Source organism: Gracilinanus agilis, chromosome 4, assembly GCF_016433145.1.
Source record: "Gracilinanus agilis isolate LMUSP501 chromosome 4, AgileGrace, whole genome shotgun sequence".
NCBI classification, from domain to species: domain Eukaryota; kingdom Metazoa; phylum Chordata; class Mammalia; order Didelphimorphia; family Didelphidae; genus Gracilinanus; species Gracilinanus agilis.
This window is the reverse complement of record NC_058133.1, coordinates 393,211,174-393,230,045: the sequence shown is the minus strand read 5'-3', so window position 1 is coordinate 393,230,045 and position 18,872 is coordinate 393,211,174. Positions and strand designations below refer to the sequence as shown.

The following is an 18,872-nucleotide window of genomic DNA, read 5'->3' as shown; positions in this document are numbered from 1 at the left end:
GAATTAAATGGAAAAAAATGATGATATGGTCAAAACAAAATCATATAGTCCCCACATTCTTGCATTAAGGGGAAAATAAAATTATTTATTCAAAACTTTCCAGAATATTTGAAAACATACGTTTAACATATCTGACTTACTTTGAAGTTCTTATATTAACATTAACATTTTGGAAGACCTCAGGGAATTTTCACATTTTTTTCATCGTATTATTAGTAAATGTATAAATACAAGATCCTCTTTCTACCTTGAAAGAATTTTACAAGTAGATTTTCTTCAGTTCTTACATATTATTCTTCAATTTAATATATTCTTCAGTTTTAATCATTTTCAGGTTGTTTTGCACTTGACATAAAAATAATCTACAAACTTGAAGAAGTTGCAGCACAGTATAAGATGCTGGAGATGGAAAGGATCATAGAGACCATCTAGTCCAAGTTCTCTTTTCATAGATAAAAAAAAGAGCCCATGACATCATCAGTCTTAAAGGCTTTTGTCCACCAAATCTCTATGAGAACTTTAAAAAGCCCTTAGCTACCACTGAGTCTTGTAGAAAAAGGTACTTGCTTGTATGAAAAGATAGTACTGTGAAAAGGTAGTCTTCAAAATAATGCAGTTACAAATATTTCTTAAATCTTGAGTAAAAAGGCAGTTTAAAAAGTCAGTTATTTCTTTCAGCAGGGAAAAAAGTAATTCTAAATGTTAAGAAGTCATGAATAAAAAGCCATTCCTACTTGTGAATGAGATAGGAGATTATCATTTCAGGGAAAATACATATAAAGCAATTCTCTTTAATCAGTAAGGACATGTCATGACTGGGAAAGAGTGAAAATAGTTTCTATAAGCCCCACAAAGATTTTATCTGACCAAATAATAATCCTGTATCATTTCCTGAACCATCTACTCTGTTTTTAGCTGAGTTAAAGGAATCCAAAGGAGCCCAATACATGGAATCTCACTCTGGAGCTTATAGCCTACTTTGGCAGAGTAGACTTAACATAATAAAATAATTAGCAAACAAAATATGATGGAGTTAGTCTAGATGACCCCTAAGGTCTGTTCTAGCTCTAAATCTTTGATATTGCTTATACATATAGGCAAGCCTCTTAACTCTGTGAGATTTCATTCTAACAGATGAAAAGGTCATAGGGAAAAAAAATTAATCAGGATCCAAAGAATTGTCAGAGTCCCAACTATGTCATCTTTCTACTCATTTTAAATTTTCTTTATGAAAAATTTAATATGATGGATATGTATGAGGAATGTGGGGAAAAAACTTTATTACTCAAGAGACAATAATATTGATTATTAGGTTACTTAAGGACAGGAACTGTTTGGTTTCTGTCACTGTGTCCCCAGTGTCTTACACATAATAGGCACTTAATAAACATTTGTTGAACTGAATCATTAAATCATTAGGTATAAAGTTCAGCAGCCTGGGAAGTCTGAGTATTATAAGAAATATAGAAAATAATAAGAACATTTAGCTAAAATTTAGGGCTTTTTTTGTAAAGGACTTTATATATGTGTGTGTGTGTGTGTGTGTGTGTGTGTGTGTGTGTGTGTGTGTGTGTTATTATTAGCCCTATTTTGCAAATAGTGAAATTCACATCGGGAAAGATTAGATGACTTGTCCAAGGTCACCGAGCTAATAAGTGAATTAGCTTTTGAACTTAGGTCTTCTGACACCCAGACCACTGTTCTATCTACTGCATCACTGAATGGAGAAAACATATCCTCAAGGAGTTTGCAGTCTAAGGAGAAAGGATATACAGTTTAAAAATAGTAATAACTTCATGGTTCAATGGGGATATAATTGGGGATGTAGATTCTAAATGATCACTTATGCAAGTATTAATAATATGGAAATGGGTCTTGATCAATGATACATGTAAAACCCAATTAAATTGCTTATTGGCTATGGGAGGGGGTGGGAGGAGAGGAGGGAAAGAATATGAATCATGTAACCAAGGAAAAATATTCTAAAATAATAAAATAAATAAATGAATTTAAAAAAAGAAATAGGGGAAAAATAAAATAAAGATAAAAAGTGATAGCTAGAACAAGAAAAACAAATTAAGAAGAAAAAATAGAAAATGTCAAAAATCAGAATAGCACTGTTTCTGACATTTTTTAAAATATTGTTACTCTATTGAGATTATATTTCTTGTATTGTCTCCCTTGGAATTCAGAAACCACCCCACTAACCTTAAATAATTTTCCAAATTATTTTCAAGCATAGATTCTCACTCTTTCTTGTTTTATAGTCTGGTGAAGCCTATGACCCTCTTCTCAGAATCATGTTTTTAATTACAAAAAATAAAATATGCAAGATTACAAAGAAAAGCAATTATATTGAAATACAGATATCGAAACAGTTTTTAAAATCACAGATTAAGAATTGCCACTTAAGTTTAAATAACTGTCAGACATGACTTCATACATATCAGATGGCTAACATAACAGAAAAAGAATAAGGAGGACTTTGGAAAAATAGGGACACTACTGCCCTACTAGTGGAGTTGTGAACTGATCCAGCCATTCAGGACAATTTGGAATAATGCCCCAAAGGCAAACCCTCACCTTCCATCTTGGAATTAGTACTGTGTATTGGTTCTAAGGGAGAAGAACAGTAAGGGCTGGGCAGCAATGGGGGTGAAGTGACTTGCCCAGGGTCACAGAGCTGGGACTTGTCTGAGGCCAGATGTGAACCCAGGACCTCCTGTCTCTAGAGCTGACTCTCAATACACCAAGCTGCCAAGCTCTCTCTCTCTCTCTCTCCATATATATATATATATACACACACACACACACACACACACACACACACACACACTTATTTATTTATTTATTGGTTGGTTGGTTGGTTGGTTTATTTATTTGTATATTTTTAAAGAATCGCTGCTTAGAGGAAAGACTAGAAAAGAATCTACACAATAGCTTTTTATAAGAGCAATGAAGTTAAGAGTCAGAAGATCTGGGTTCAGATCCTCACTCTGCTGCTTGCTCATGTGACCTTGAAAGCACGTCGTTCTCCCTACCTATAAAATGAGGAGCTTGATCGAGGAGATGGACAAAGACCCTTTGACTTTCAACTCCATGATCTTGGAGGTCGCAGAGCTGCCAGGCTGGCAAAGGCCATTCCTTTTGTTTCTACTAAGGGATCTGAGGAAGTTCCAGATGTGCCAGATAAATAAATGACTTCCCTTATTTCATGCTTTAGGGTTCGCAGTGCTTCTTCCTCACAGAGGACACGTAAGGGCTCCCCTCTGACAAGGCCCCCGGGTCTTTCCCTTGCCCTACACTCACGTGTTACATTTCTACATTTTTAAAAACTATTTTTTACAAAGAACTTCGCGTTCTTTGCCGCATTCACATAGCTAGGACACAGGCGAGCGGAGCCACGCCGGCTGTCTCAGAGGCTGGCAGGAATCTGGAGGTGCTGCTCTGGGCCAAGGAAATGCCCTCCCTTCTGACCCCAAGACAGGAACCCCACTGGCTGCTCCTTTCACTCAGAAGTGGAAGCATCACCCAAGTTTGTGGTGTTTGCTGGGGCCCAGTTTGACTAGCCCTATTAGGGGCCTTGATCAGTATTTGCTTACTTTGGGGATACTGCTCCCTTTTGTGTTGTAGTTTTTCATGTTTCAGTAGTTTGAGGGAAATTCCTTCATTATTATATTATCAGAAACGTTTATATTATCAGAAAGATACTAGAATGCTAAGCTGGTCCACAGGCATGTCTAAATCCTGGTCAAGATAACCTGACATTACCACTGACCCTCCCCTGACAGAAAATGCTACTCTTGCCAATTTGATTAAATTCAATCCAATAAGTGTTAAGTAGCCAGAATAGTAACTAGCCTGTGCTTCCCTGCCAGGAGGAAAGGCTGAAGGAAACGTCCATTCTGGGATATGCCAGCAACAGTGACCCATAATCTACAGGTGTCTCTGGGAGCTTGTCCTCCCCCGAGGCCTTTTTCTTGGCTGAGACTTAGAATGCAGCCTTTTCTGTTCCTCCTTTTCTCATTTCCTCTTAGGCTGCCTCTGTATAACACTCTCTGAGTATGATCCAACGGCCACCCTTGCCACCCTTTCATTCAAGCCCCTGAAGATGTTTTATAATCTTTCTCAAGTTAAAGTCGTGGTCCACTAATTTCTAACATTCTCTGTGCAGCTTTCTTAATGAACATATATGTTACTTCATCATTTCTTTCATTTAGCTATTCACCCTTATCTCAGATGTCATCAAGATCATGAAATTATTCCACCTCCATAAAATATTTTTGAACTCATCAGTCATCCGTCCTGGGTCCACTTTTCCACTAAGCTGTTCATTTCTTCTGCCCCTCAAGCTGTAAACTCCCTTTTAACTCCTCCATTTTCATGGAAAAAATAAGAAAGGTCCTGTAATTTGCCTTCCTTTTAGCTTTTTTCCTATTTTCCAAGTTAATTTTCCATTTCTTTCTGTTCTGTTTTCACTCTTTAAGCATTATCATCCCCTTCACTCTGATCTTCATTCTCTTTGGACATTTTGCCACAATAGCAATGGCCTCTATGCTCTTGCAGGCAACTTGAGAGATGTAGATAAAATATAAGATGTGTTTCTACCCTCTTGGAGATTAAAGTCTAGTTGGGGAGGCAGAACTAAAATAATTAGAAAACAAAAAAGTATATAATTAGACAGTGAGGTGGCTCAGTAGATAGAGCACTGAGTCTGGAGTCAGGAAGACCTAAGTTCAAATTTAGCCCCCAATATTTACTAATTTTGTGATCTGAGACAAATCACAACCTCCATCTGTCTTAATCCATTGGAGAAGGAAATGGCAAACCACACCAGTGTCTTTGCCAAGAAAGACCATGGACAGCATTGGCATGCCATGGTCTGTGAGATCACAAAGAGTCAGACACAACTGAATGACTGAACAACAAAAATACATAATCCATTACTAAAGAGAGATATGATGTAAATTATAAATACAATAGAGGTTCAGAGCAGAAAGATCCTTGGGCATCTGAGGAATAGGGCAATGCTTCAAGGAAATATAAATGGTTTACGTGTATCCTTCCAGCAAAATAAATGCTCTTTGAAGGCAGGAGATCTTTTTCTCTTTTCTCTTTATATCTCCATTGTCTACTCGTACTTGTTAAATTAGATTGGAGCTAATTATGTTGAGAAATATAACTTGAATCAAGTTCTGAACTATAGGTAGTATTTATCTAGACCGAGGGCAAGGGGGCAGCTGGGTAGCTCAGTGGATTGAGAACCACACCTAGAGATAGGAAGTCCTAGGTTCAAATCTGACCTCAGATACTTCCCAGATGTGTGACCCTGGGCAAGTCACTTGACCCCTATTGCCTACCCTTACCACTCTTCTGCCTTGGAGTCAATACACAGTATAACTCCAAGATAGAAGGTAAGGGTTTAAAAAAAAAATAGACAGAGGGCACCCAGACAGGACAAGAACCCATTGCTAAGCAGAATACAAAAACAAAGACAAAGGCAGTGGGGTGGATGAATCCATGACAAATAGAGCTGGGGAAAAAAAACGGGTCTTAAGTGACATAGCTGATAATCTCATAGACTGTGGGAAGATCATTGACAAATTCCTTGTAATTTTCTGCTTTTGTAGTTTCCCAAAAAGTCTTTGGCTTTGTTTGAAATGTTTTTTTATGCCATGTCTTTCATTTCAGTCAGCTGTTCCTCAAAATATTCATCTTCCAACACTTCCCTTACTTGAGAACCCACAAATATCCCCTCTTTGATTTTAACCTCACTGATTCTTAGAAATTTATTTTTCAGATGAAGGAAATCTGCAGGCAATTCCATTATCTTGACTAGCAATAGTTTGCCATTCTTCTTTTAAAAACTCTTTGTTCATATCCTTTGCTTATCTCCTGGGGGGCCATTATTTTTTGGAACTTATTTTAACTTTGTCTCCTCCTTTCATCTACTAATAGTCTCCATTTTGCTTCTTAGTTGATTTTTGTACTATATTTCAATATGTTTTAAGTTTTTAATTTTGTGTCTTTGTCAAGTTATTTTTCTATGTCTACCACTATTATCAGAAAGGTTAGAGAGAGGGAGAAAAACATCCTCATAATACCCTGTAATCATCCTTTAGACATCTTTAACATCAACTTCAATCACATACTCCTCTACACAATGTTTTCCCAAAATGATTTATGGTTTTTATCAGTAAATGGTTTGAAAGACTTGTATTTCAATGCAATACGTTCTTCTCTTCAGGTTTTTATAGGTAGATTACAGAAAGTTGGTATTACAAGTCGTTTTCTCTTTTTTTCTGACCCAATCAAATTCCTAAGACATGAGTGAAATTTAAAAATATACTTATAGTTATACTACATACTTTAAACTTATTTCTTCCTTGTATATTTTTTTCAAGGCCCAGCCACTTAGTTTTTCATTTTCTTTTCTTGTGGGGAAAGTGGGGGAGGGAAAATGTATGTCAGTGAGTCTCATTTTTTCCACCACCATATTTCATATCCATTGTAATATGTTACCTCCACCTAGTTTTTTCTGTAATTTGTGTCTCAAACAAAATCCACCCTTGTGTGACTCTCTGGCCCAGTTAACCAACAGGAATTCAAGAGTCTTTTCACCCTGAGAATTCCTGTCTTCAGTTTGTAAGATCCCACCCCATCACCTTCTTCTTTTATCAGAGTCCCATGGCTGCATCTCTGATCTTGTGGGAGCCTGTGGCTGTTAGGATTACATATGCCTGTGTTTCAGCCAGGCATTTCCTATATTGATGAATGGAGGCTCTGAGGCTTTCAGGGTCTCCCCCTGGCTCACTTCTACCCTTTTAGTTGTTCTTCTTTTGATTCTTTTGAAGATCGTGGTCTCTGTTATGCTCCCTCATCCCTGGGTTCCTTCCTCTTCTTCGTCTGAATCATTTCCAGTAAAGTTCTTATCTTTACTGCTCTCTTTAAGGCTTTGGTTACTCCTTATGTTCCCACTTACTAGAGTTGTTCTTTTTGCCTCTCCCTCTACTTCCTCCCGTCACAGTATAATCCTCCTCCCTCCCTTCATTTAACTTGTCCTATATTCTGGCAGGTGCAGGATCCATCTCACTCATCTCTATCAGCTTTCTCTCCTTCTTCCTTTTTCTGGTTTTTGTCTCCTTTTTTAGTCCCACCACTACCTTAAACTCTTCCGTGTCTTGTTTTGCCTTCTTCCTCCACAACCCTTTTATCCTCCATTTTTCTTTAAAAAAAAAAAAAGTTGGTAGATTTCTCTTCAGAACAGTAGAATTTTAGAGTTGGAAAAGACCTTGGAGATTGTCCAGTATACCCCTGCACCCCCAAACTCACCCCCCCCCAACAGGGTGAAGGTGAACACGCTTCTACAGGTTCTAATGTGCCTAACTAGACAGAGGCCAGAATTTCTACCTCCTTCTCGGCTGCCTCTTTCCCTCTTTCTTACTTGAAGTACCCCACACTTTGGGCTGTTTTTACATAATAATAGTAGTTGGCATTTCGGTACATTTCCCCATTTGAGCCCCACAACTTCTGTTTTATAATTTTCTAATACCTATTAAGTAGTACTTGTGGTCAGCAACTTCTAGCCTTCTTTGACTTCAGCTTTTTTTTAATATACTTACATATTATTTGCTATTTCTTTTTATTTAACCATCTTCACGTTATCTCATATTTTATCAAGACCTTGAGGTTGTTGTGTCTAAGCGTAGTGGATACTACAATGTTATTGTCCTAATTATACAGGCGGGCGAGAACCCCAACAATTAGGTTTGCAAGCCCCTCAGGTCATAGATCTAGAGCTGGAGGGGACCTTGGGGGCCATCCAGACCCACCCCCTCCTTTCACAGGTGTGAGGAAATAGAGGCCCGTCACAGAGCTAACCAGAATAACCAAAGGGAGGCCTTGGCCTAGAAATCTGGAATTCTGGGGAGCGGAGTGCCCCTGCCTCCCTCAGCTGCTCTGGCTGCCGCCCTGTTTGTGTTGTCCTCCTTTAGAACAGGTGTTAGGCTCTGCCTCCTATTCCTAAATACTTACACATTTTTTTTTCAGTGAAATATCTTGAAGCCTTATGACGTGTCTACAAATGCTCCCTCCCTGCTCTTCACAGCTCTGACATTTCACTAGTCACACACCAGTGAGAAATGCTTCCGTGAGCTATCCTTGAAACCCCGTTTGAAGGCGGCAGCTAGATAACACCGCAGATGACGCCCCCGCCTAGCGATGGGAGGATTGGGGTTAGATTGGGCCTCTCACGCTTCCCAGCGGGGTGACCCTGGGCGAGTCATTAGCTCCCGTGGCCAAGCCCCGTTGCCCTTCTGCCACAGAACTGATACTAAGACGAAGAAAAGGGTTTGAAAAGCTTCTTAATTTAAAATTTTTAAAAACAAATTGGTTGAAGCATCTCTGATGGTCCTTTATAAGGGAAAAAGCACCTCGTGAGTGGTTCTGCCCCATCCCGTGTGTTCCAATGTCATGGGCCAGGTCTATTTTCTGCCTTCTCTACTTTCCCGAGCGGTGGGTTCCTTGCTCTAGAAATGTCAGCCGAGGAGCCCGTGCGGCTCCGCTTCTCGCGGGGAGGCACTCCCGGGGTCTGAAAGACCTTTATTCCACTCCTTGGGCGTTTCAGAGGTGATTTATGCATGGAATTCCTGGAAAGTCAGCCAGCCGGGCCTGGGAGAATGCAGAGGCGGCCAGTAAGGAGGTCCGCTGACATCCCCCAGGGTGTAAATGGTGAGTGAAGGGACTGGCCCAGGGTCACCCGGCTAGAGGCAGAGGCAGGGTTCAAGTCCAGCACTCGAACCACGACGCTTCCTAACTTCATAATTACTCCTCAGCTTCATTCCCTCTTTGGCCATTTCAAATAATAGTCTCCAGAGAAGCAGCTTTTAGCTGGTCTTCCATGAAGAGTCCTCGACTTTATGGTCTAAAGGATGGTCTCGATGCCCCAGAAGTTCGATAATCTTAGCAGCTGTCATCAAAAAATCAACTAAACTCTTTTTTTTAACAGTCCTTGTAGTCAGACCAGTTGTACAAGTATAGTCAGCCACAGACCAGGGAAATTTTTGCCCAGCAGAAAGCCTTCAAAAGAAAATATTTCAAGAAATATAGGCTATCTATGCAGTCAGGTCCGACCCTTTCTGACCCCCATTGGAGGTTTTCTTGGCAAAGATTCTGGAGTGGTTTGCCGTGCCCTTCTCCATCTTATTTTACAGATGAGGAAACTGAGGCAAACAGGGCTGGGGGACTTGCTCGGGGTCAGACCGCTTTTAAGGGTCCCAGGGCAAATTTGAGCGCAGGCCTCCCTGATTCCACAATAAAGGTGTCATACCACATTTGGTCAAGGTTTTGCCTTGACTCTTTTTTTTTTTCCCTAGGAATTGAAGCATTGGGTAAGATCAGAACAGATGCCTGGGATTCTTAGGCGAGATCCAGAGCACTTGCCACGCGCAGTGCCTGTGCGGGAGGACCGCTGCTCTTCTTATAAAGGAGCTTAATGTCGCCCGCAGCCGTTAGGCACTTAGTGCGCACAGGGCATGTGGTCTCCAGTACAGACTTGCCAGCTAGCACTGGAGCAGAAGCAAGTGGCCATTTTTGTCCCACTTGGGCAGCTTTCTTCAGAGCCCCCAGAGGACGGGTCAGGTGGGGTGACTGCGAGGAGAACAAGCTCCGGACCTCCTAATTCCGCGTGTCTTTCTCTCTCACAGAGGACTAAGAAAGAAGAAGAAAAGACTTCAAAAGAATGAAATGGCCGTAGCCAGAGGAAAGGAAGGAGCTCCTCATCCTTCAGAAATCCCAGGTGCGAGTGCTCCGGGAGAGGGCGAATCCGGGCTTGTTGTCCTCAAAGCAGAAGCCAAAAGCAGCCCCAGAAGAGCTCTGACCCCCTCGTAGATGGCGGCCGCTGAAAGAAGGTGGCCTTGGAGCCTGGCGTTTGGCGCCTGTGTAAGAATGGTGGTCCCTCTCCCGGGGCTTGCTAGGGATTACATCAGGACCGCTCCTGTTGGAGAATCAATAAACAATAGTGTCGCTTCCGCTCACCGGACACAAAAGGAAAAAAGCACAATTTGTATTGATAGGGTAAATTTTATTTCATAATTCTGTAGGTTTGCACATGGGTAATATGCCAATTTAGAAGATTCACCAGAGACGGTGATGAATCTACTTTGAAACATAACTTTTTTTTTACAAATATATAACATTATAGAATTGTGTATTTGGAATTCCTAAGGAATAATCACATCTTAAAGCAAGACAAATATTGAAAGGAAACGTGCATTTTTTATATTTGTTTTAAATGAGAATATGTTTACTTTGTAAACACGGACAGAGAACATTGTAACATTTATTTGTTTCAACTGATCTTGCCGTACTTTTCTAGACTCATTCAACTGTTGAAAATGTTTCATATTTAAAATGTGTGAAGACTCTATAGACATATTTGGAGTGATCTTAATTTTAATATCAATATTTGTTTTATTTAATTGCATTATCACTTATAAAAATAATGGTTTCAGTAAATATATCATTAAATATTCTATTTTGATATGAATTAGTTAAATCATTTTTCTCTTGATTTTTTTTCCCAGCAAACTCTCTTTTCTTGAGAAAACAAGTCTGCCAGGAAAATGTTTAACCCCAGTTCTCCCTCAAAAAGTACGAAAATGAATATAAAATTAGGACTTATTCAGTAGACCAGACAATTGATTCCATGAAACAAAGAAGTGAGAAAAACAGTTCAGGGCATTGAGGTATAAAATTTGCCCAGACGTAAACCACGACATGCAATATAATCTAGTAAACACATTCAGCTCTCATCCCTGCACATGTTTGGAAAGCATGAAAGTGAGTAAACGTCTCTGCTCCGCAGAACTCTTTAAAAACAAGCTATTTCCCTTTAGCTCTGAGTGGCACTGACTCCTCTGGAGCCCCTCAGCTGTCAGAGTCGGAGTTTATTCTGGTTTGTGCAAAGCTCAGGTTATTCTCATTGTTATTACAGTGGCACGTTCAGGAAGAAGTACTGCACCCAGGCCCCACAGGCCTCTGATGTTATGGCCCTTTTTTATATTTATCCTATAAACAAAAACCCTGGAGATTTTTTTTTTTTTTTGTATTTTAAACCCTTAACTTCTGTGTATTGACTGATAGGTGGAAGAGTGGTAAGGGTGGGCAATGGGGGTCAAGTGACTTGCCCCAGGGTCACACAGCTGGGAAGTGTCTGAGGCCAGATTTGAACCTAGGACCTCCCGTCTCTAGGCCTGGCTCTCAATCCACTGAGCTACCCAGCTGCCCCTACCCTGGAGATTTTAAAAGTTTTACATCTCTCTGGAATTTCAGGGCAGTTCATAATTGAAAGCCATGCCGGGTGGCTTTTTCTGATTTTCTTTTGGGGGGTGTAAACATCAACTCTTGACTATTTAACAAGTTTAAAAATGAGAATCGTGACATCAACCTCTCTGCTAAGGGAGCCCCAAGCATTTGCCAAGATCTCAAGACTTCAGGGACTGTGCTCCTCTGCTGAAAAGTACTCTGCTCCTAGTTCTCAATCCATTCAGCCACCTCCCTGCCCCAAAAATCCATTTTTTAAGATAATACTAACAGGATAGACTTTGGAAACCCTGTGCCTTTTCCATCATTTTCCATAATTGTTTAATTAATAATTAAATCAAGACCCTTTCATTTAATTTTTTGATAATCTTAGAAAAAATTAAAAGAAATTAGGATACTCTGCCCTCTGAGGGCAGTCAGTCTAGGGCACTAATTATGTCATATTAACAAATCTTATCATTATGTGCCATCATTGGCAATTTAAGAGATATTAGTCCCCTAATGAGTACTCAAAAATGTATTGAAACCATTGAAAAGGAAGGAAATTAAGGAATCCTGTAGCAGGATTCTGTGGCCTATAGCAATAGGTGTATACACATAGTTTATTCCACTTAATAGGTATTTGATCTGATATGGTAGTCTTTAATTCATGGGAACATTTTTTAAACTCTCTCAATTTGGGGAGCCATATCTTTGCTGATAGTTACTTCATTGGATCTTAATGAAATGGAAACTTCCCTCCAGATCTATAACTGGGCTGTTTTATCTTCTAAAATGTTTCTGTTCCCTCCTATAAAATTCTTAGTGAATACATTTCTTTAAAGAAAAGACGACTCTAAAACATATTACTATTTTTTTAACCTTTTAATGCCTACTTTTTCCTTTCTGAAAAACATGCACTAATTGCTACCTGGCTTCCGAATTACCCACCCCTGAACAGTCTTGAGGATCACAGACATTTTGTTTTTTGTTGTTGATTCTAATGGAAACAATGACAACCAAAGCAGCATTGCAGGTGACATAGTTATGCTTGTCTTTGACAGTATAAAGGGAGTAGAACTATATAATAAAGGAAAGACTATTTCGGGACTGTGACCTTTAAGCAGCAAGTGTTTCAGTAAAATGAAGTATCTGTTTATGGACGAAAGCTGGGCACAGCTATAGATTTCCCACACAACTATTTTTGATTCATCTCCGTCTCCTTTTCTTTTATTTCTTCTGACGATATGAACTTCAGAGACTGTTATTAACCTGGCACAAGATTCTGTAGGGTTATGGAAAAATAGCTAAAAAGAGAGAAAAGCTCTTACTAATCATACTTCTGTAATTATCCCATATCTTGTGCCCCCCCTCCCCCATGTTACTTTAAAGGACATGTAGGACATTTGTAGTAATATTTGGTTCAGGAGGCAAAAGGGGACTAATCACAGTCAAATAAAGGATAATGAAAACACAAGGGGAAATGACAATCAGAAGCCTCTGTTGGCTAGTGAACTAACTCTACCGATAGACCCAATTGTCTCCTAGAGAATTGAATGTCAGGATCATTTAGGGTTCACAATGGGCCGCCACTGCAAGAGCAGACAGCCCTGAGAAATAGCCAGCAAGACAGCCATTCTTCAGAGACCCTGGATGCAAACTTGATAATGAGGCACTTCATTCATCACATCTTTCTGCTCTAATTACTCAGGTGAATAGGAAATACTTGATGTAAGGCGGGAAATGGGCCAAAGCAAAAACACTTGTTTTGTAAACACAAAGAATACTTTTATTCTAATCATTCTCTTTTGGGCTATTGCAAATATATATGTCACAAACCACATTTTCAAAAGTGCCTTTACTTAATTTATGCTAAAAGTCCTTCATACATTGAAACTTTAATTACCGTTAATAGATTTTTTCCATTAGCTTAAAAGAGTTGGAGAATATAATTTTGCTTCAAAATTTCATAACTTTTATTCCCAGCTTTCGGATTCTACAAAAATTAGAAATCTTCATTCTATGTGTAATGTATGGTAACTGTCAGTTATGTAGGACTAATATAGTTAATGTTTGTTTGTTGTTTTTTTTTTTGCTGGCCCTAATTATTTATTTCTAGCATAATTAAAGCCTGGTGTTGTGAGATAATTTTGAATTTTGGAATTAGAGAATTCAATTCAAAATCCTCCTCTGATACTATATATGTGACCTTAGACAAGTCACTTAACTCAGGTTTCTCCATAAAATGAGGGGTTTGAATCACATCTGAAGTCTAAACCCAAAATCATCTGGCTGTGGTGTCAAAATATTATTTTTCCAGCATCAAAAAAATGGTCAGTCGCCCACACATTGAGAAATTTGAACTCATTCATTGAAGGCTAAAAATTGGGAGTTGAATCAGAGAAGCATCACTTAAATATTTTAGGGCAAATAAGAATTAATTTATAGGTTTGTTTAATCACCACTTGACACATTAAAAATGATGAAAGTTTTCTTTAGAACTAAGAAAGTTCTGTGTGTGTGTGTGTGTGTGTGTGTGTTTAGCAAGAGATGTTTAGGAATGCTTAAATAACAAGAGTAGTTAACTATAAGGGTACCAACCAAAGATCTGTTTCATAAAACTATGTTGTTTGAAATGATCCTGATTCCAAAAATAAATATTAAAAAGTTAAGAAAGAAAAAAGCAAGAAGTTGAAGAAAATATTAATTTGTTGTCAGAACTAAAGTGGCCAACTGAAGTTTGCGTAAAGTGGTTACAAGACAAAAGGAAGAAGGTTCCCTGGAGAAAAGCCTGAGAGCTTCAGTTCAGTTTTTCAGTATTTTGAGACCAAACTCAGTATTTTGGTTTTGTTTTGCTCTTTTTCATTTTCTGTGTCCATAAACTTTGAGATCTTGGTGATTCCATATCTAATTGTCTCATATAGCCTGCTTTTTAAAAATAATTCTCCAGGTTGTTGGGTTTTTTTTTTCATTTAAAGTCAAATGGATGATGAACAACCATAGTTTCTACATATATAATACATATATATCTATATAATTTTTTTGCTATTTATGAATGTATCAGGAGATGGAAGTTTCAGCAGCTCAAGATTTCCAGAGTAGTAAAAAAATATCAGTAAAATCTATGCACTGAAAGAACTTCAGATTCTTATTACACTTATCACATGTGCAGGCAGAGGGTATAATAAACTAGTCTGTAGCAGCTGTAAATTTCTGAGGATTTATCTAACCACAAATACATTGAAATGGGGAAATGGGGCTATATTAAACTGCAAGATGCTGCTGGAGCTTTGCCATTCTTGCAACATCCTGTCATTAATTTATGATGACAGGTCTGGCAAACTGAAACCCCCAATACACTTGCGACAGACTGTTATGCTCTAGCTACTGTTGAGCTCTGCAGTCCTGCAGAATCCAGGGAGAGTTTTCCAATGTGAGGATTTGGTTTTTAAATTAAGGGCTAGTACTGCTAATGACCAATAGTTCTCCTCCCATTTCTAAGTAGCAAAGTCCAGGATGTGGAAAGGATTATAAACTGAGGCACTGAGCCAGCCTCTTCCTCTAGGATAGACACTGATCTTGTTCCATTTCCTGAAAATGAGATTCCTGGATCAGTCAATAAGAAGCTTGATCACACGTATGCAAAAGGCTCCTTGAACCTCCCTTTTTTTAAAACTTTATATGCTGAATTCATCTGCTACAAAAAAAAATACTTTTCTAATTTAAAAAAATTTTAATTTTAAAACAAATTGCCAGTTGAGCCTTGATCATTCAAAAAATTAGGATTCCATGGGCATCAAGTGCCCACTACAAACAATGAGAATCAACATGGCATTATAGAGTGCTGAAATTGTCAGTAAGAAAGAGCCGAGTTCAAATTCTACATCAACACTAGCTAGGTGGCCTTAGAGGCATATGACCTCTGAATCCTAGGTGGCTCTATAAGACTTAGTGATGGGTTGCTATCTATATTGATGAAAGGCTTTCTCACACCGATGAAATTGTAGATCCTTGACATACTAAGAACACAATTTACTATTATACTACACTTTGAGGTAAAGAAATCATTAGAAAGAAACTTAAGTTTCTTTGGGGTAATAAGAGGTTTTATAAACTAAAATGAGATGTAAAATTGAAAAAACTAAATGAAATATTTTATAAACTAAAAAGCCAAATTGAGAGCAGCTGAGTGGCTCAGTGGATTGAGTGCCTGGTCCAGAGATGGGAGGTCTTGGGTTCAAATTTGGCCTTAAAAACTTCCTAGCTGTGTGACCCTGGGCAAGTCATTTAATCCCCATTGCCTAGCCCTTACCACTCTTCTGTCTTGGAACTAATATTGAGCCTAATCAATTAAATTTTTTAAGTAAATAAATGTATAAGAGATCAAAGAACTTTAACCAAAGAGATTACTTCCAGCTTGAGGGAAATGACATTGATCTGAGCCTTGAAGAATTGTTGGAATGTCAATAAGTGGGAAAAATGAAAGGGGGTTTTAGGCAAAAAGAGCGGTATGCAGGGAATGTCCAGCGGACCATTTGAGTGAAAAGGGGAGAAGAGTATGAGATGATGTAAGCTAGAGCCATGCCGTATGCCAGATTTATGCTTTGTTCAATTAGTCAATGTTGAGCAAGAGTTGAAATGAATGGGAGCCCAGGAGATCCAAGAGGGCCAAGATCAGAGCTTCAGAAAATGTTTCGTGTAAAGGAGGGAAGAGAAGCAAAAGATCATAATGTTAATAAGTGGCTTGTGAGGATGCCTGAACCAAAAACAACACCAATATGGAAGAAGCAGCCGAGACGGAGCATCCCAACTAACCCCTAATGTAGCCTCAGAAATCCATTTACAGTCTCGACTTTTTTTGGGAAATAACCTCAGCAATTGCATTAAACCAATAATTTCTTTAAAATTTATAGAGCGCATTTATCCATCATAATAAAAAGAAAATAGCACAATGATGTATACTGACTTAGTGCTTTCTGTTTGTTTTTGTCACAAGAATTGGCCTGGATGAACTCTAAGACCCCTTCTAGCTCCAAATCCTATGAGAAAAAACTGATATGCCCAAGATATGGGACCCAGGAACCAGAGCCCTATTCCCTAACCATCTCTTTAGGTCACACTTACACCTAAGTGAGATATGCAGCCCCAACCCAAGGGTTCAAGGCTCAGTTGTTCTGACAACTCATATGATTTCTTTAACTTCACACATCTGACTACACTAAGAGCACATGATCAGGACTTCTTTAAGTCGCAGGAGGCAATGAAATGTGAAGTGAGATGGCATGGTGCAATGGCATGGTACATTGGACTCGAAGTCAGAAAAAAAAAAACGTAGGTCCAAACTCTGTTTCAGACACTTTTTAGCTCTGTGACCCTGGGCAAGTCATTTCTCTCTACGACTCAGTTTCCTCAGCAGTAAAATAAAAGGGATTTGTACTTGGTGATTTCCAAAGTCCCTTCTGGCCCCATATTGGTAATCTATGAACTATTTTTATGCCAGGTGATTCCAAAGCCTTGGCAGATGATAGATATGTATGCATTAGGTCATCTATAATAACTACAATGAAGGTCCTATATTTTTGTTGTCGTTGTCGTCGTCGTTCCCTTAAGTGGAAAAATGTATTGGCATCAGAACATCAGCTATAGTCGTAAAAAGCAAAGGATAATTAATTTAATCATACTATTATGTTGACAAAGGCAAACTATTTTAGCTTGAAAAACTAGAGGCGGTGTGCTGCTGTAGAGGGATCCTTGGCTCTCCAGTCAAAGGAGCCATGTTCAAATCTTGCCTCTGCTTAATGACCTTGAGACTCCATTTCTTCTGTAAAATGAAAATGTTAAACCCGACAGTCTCCAAAGTCCCTTCCAACTCTAGATCTACCCACAGTCCCACTTGTTTTGAACGCAATAATACCTTATATTTATACAGTGCTTTTCTGAGCACTTTTCTGAAAGCATTTCCACATGAAATATCACATTTGATCCTCACTGAACTGGCAGAAACCAAGAATAACTTAGGTGTATTGACATCAAGCAATAAATCAACAAGCGTTTATTGAGTGCCTGTTATGTTGTCAAGCAAAGCAATAATGCTGTTCACTGGAAATAAAATGCCAAAATGAGTCAAGTCGTGCCTTCAAGGAGCTTGCATTCTCCTGGGAGATCCAACATATTCACAGAAGAGTAAATAGAAGACATAGCCAAAACAAATGCATGACAAATAAACAGTGACTGGCAATAGGATGAGGGAGAGGATGGTGTTGACAGCTAAATCAGGAAAGAGATGTTAAAGGAGATATGACCTGAGCTGAGCCTCAAAGACAGTTAAGGGTTCTAGGAGTCAAAGGTAAAGAGGTACAGGGTTCCAGGCATGGAAGCCAGGTGATGAGGTGGTATATTTTGCATGGTAAACAGCAAGTAACCTCTCGAGCTCATGAAAGGGAATCACAGTCTGGAGCTAGCTTGTGAAGAGTTTTAAACGCTAACAGAGAATTTAGTATTTTATCCAAACAGCAGTGTGGAGTCGCTTGAAGTTTCTTCAGCAGAAGAATGACTCAGTCTAACCTGAACTTTAAGAACATCAAACTGGCAGCTGTGTGAAAGACAGATTGGAATGGGGAGAGCCCAGATTCAGGGGGGTCAATTAGGAAGTGATTCTGATAGACCAAGAGAGTTTGTGAAATCCTGGACCACATTGGTGGCCACGTGAGTGGAGCGAAGAGAAGAGATGCCAGAATGCTGAAGAGACGGAGTCAAGACTTTCACCGATGAAGACGATGAAGTTCACAGACTTAACTGTCAATGTCACGCTGTTAAGCAAGACAAAGCTGGGACTAGAACTCTAGCTTTGCTGCCAATCTAGCAATCTTTCTAAGATTTACTTCCTTTGTGAATGACATAATAAAAACTAAAATGTCCGGCATGTGTAAAAAAGGGATGACTATAAAATAATGAAAGATCCAGTCCTTAGCCTCTTTATAACTATACTTCAGAGTCATCTATGAAAAGGATGTCCATATATTTATTATAGCTCAGTATTTGAATTCATAATCAAAGATATGTTTTCATTACAGGATCTTCATATTTACCCACAGGTTAAATATTAATTTTGAATAATAATTTTGCTCTGGGTCAAAATTGAGACCATGTACAAATCTAAAATCAGTATAGTTTATTTTTTTATTTTATTTTTTAGAAAAATTTTCCATGGTTACATGATTCATGTTTTTACTTTCCTCTTCACCCCCCCTCCACCCCTCCGCCCTTAGCCAACACGCATTTCCACTGGTAAAATCATTATAGTTTAAGAGCCTCCTGGAGCAGATTTTCCCAAGTCATACAGAGAGACAGTAGACCCACAATTGGGAAATACTTCCCAAATGTAGAGAAAGCATTTGTAAAGCTGCCTACATATTGTTCAGATAATCAAAGATGGTAAATCTTTTACTGGTAAGTGGCTAATATTTGGTTGGAAATCTCCATTTCCTAGCTTAGCCAGTCAACCCTGAAGCATGTGTCCTTTTCGTGAATATCAACCTTCCTTACTGCATCAGGAATAATAAAGTCAACAT

At 38.8% G+C, this 18,872-nt stretch overlaps 1 protein-coding gene across 1 annotated transcript in view; it reads left to right on the top strand.

Annotated features, from left to right (window-relative positions):
• Positions 1 to 10,405, top strand: part of AHI1 (Abelson helper integration site 1) — a 247,409-nt gene extending 237,004 nt beyond the window's left edge. Inside the window, exon 25 of the mRNA XM_044675444.1 lies at positions 9,705 to 10,405. Coding sequence (XP_044531379.1) covers positions 9,705 to 9,888 — 184 coding nt within the window. The 3' untranslated portion in view covers positions 9,889 to 10,405. The remainder of the gene's footprint in view (positions 1 to 9,704) is intronic.
• The last annotated feature ends 8,467 nt before the right edge of the window (positions 10,406 to 18,872 follow it).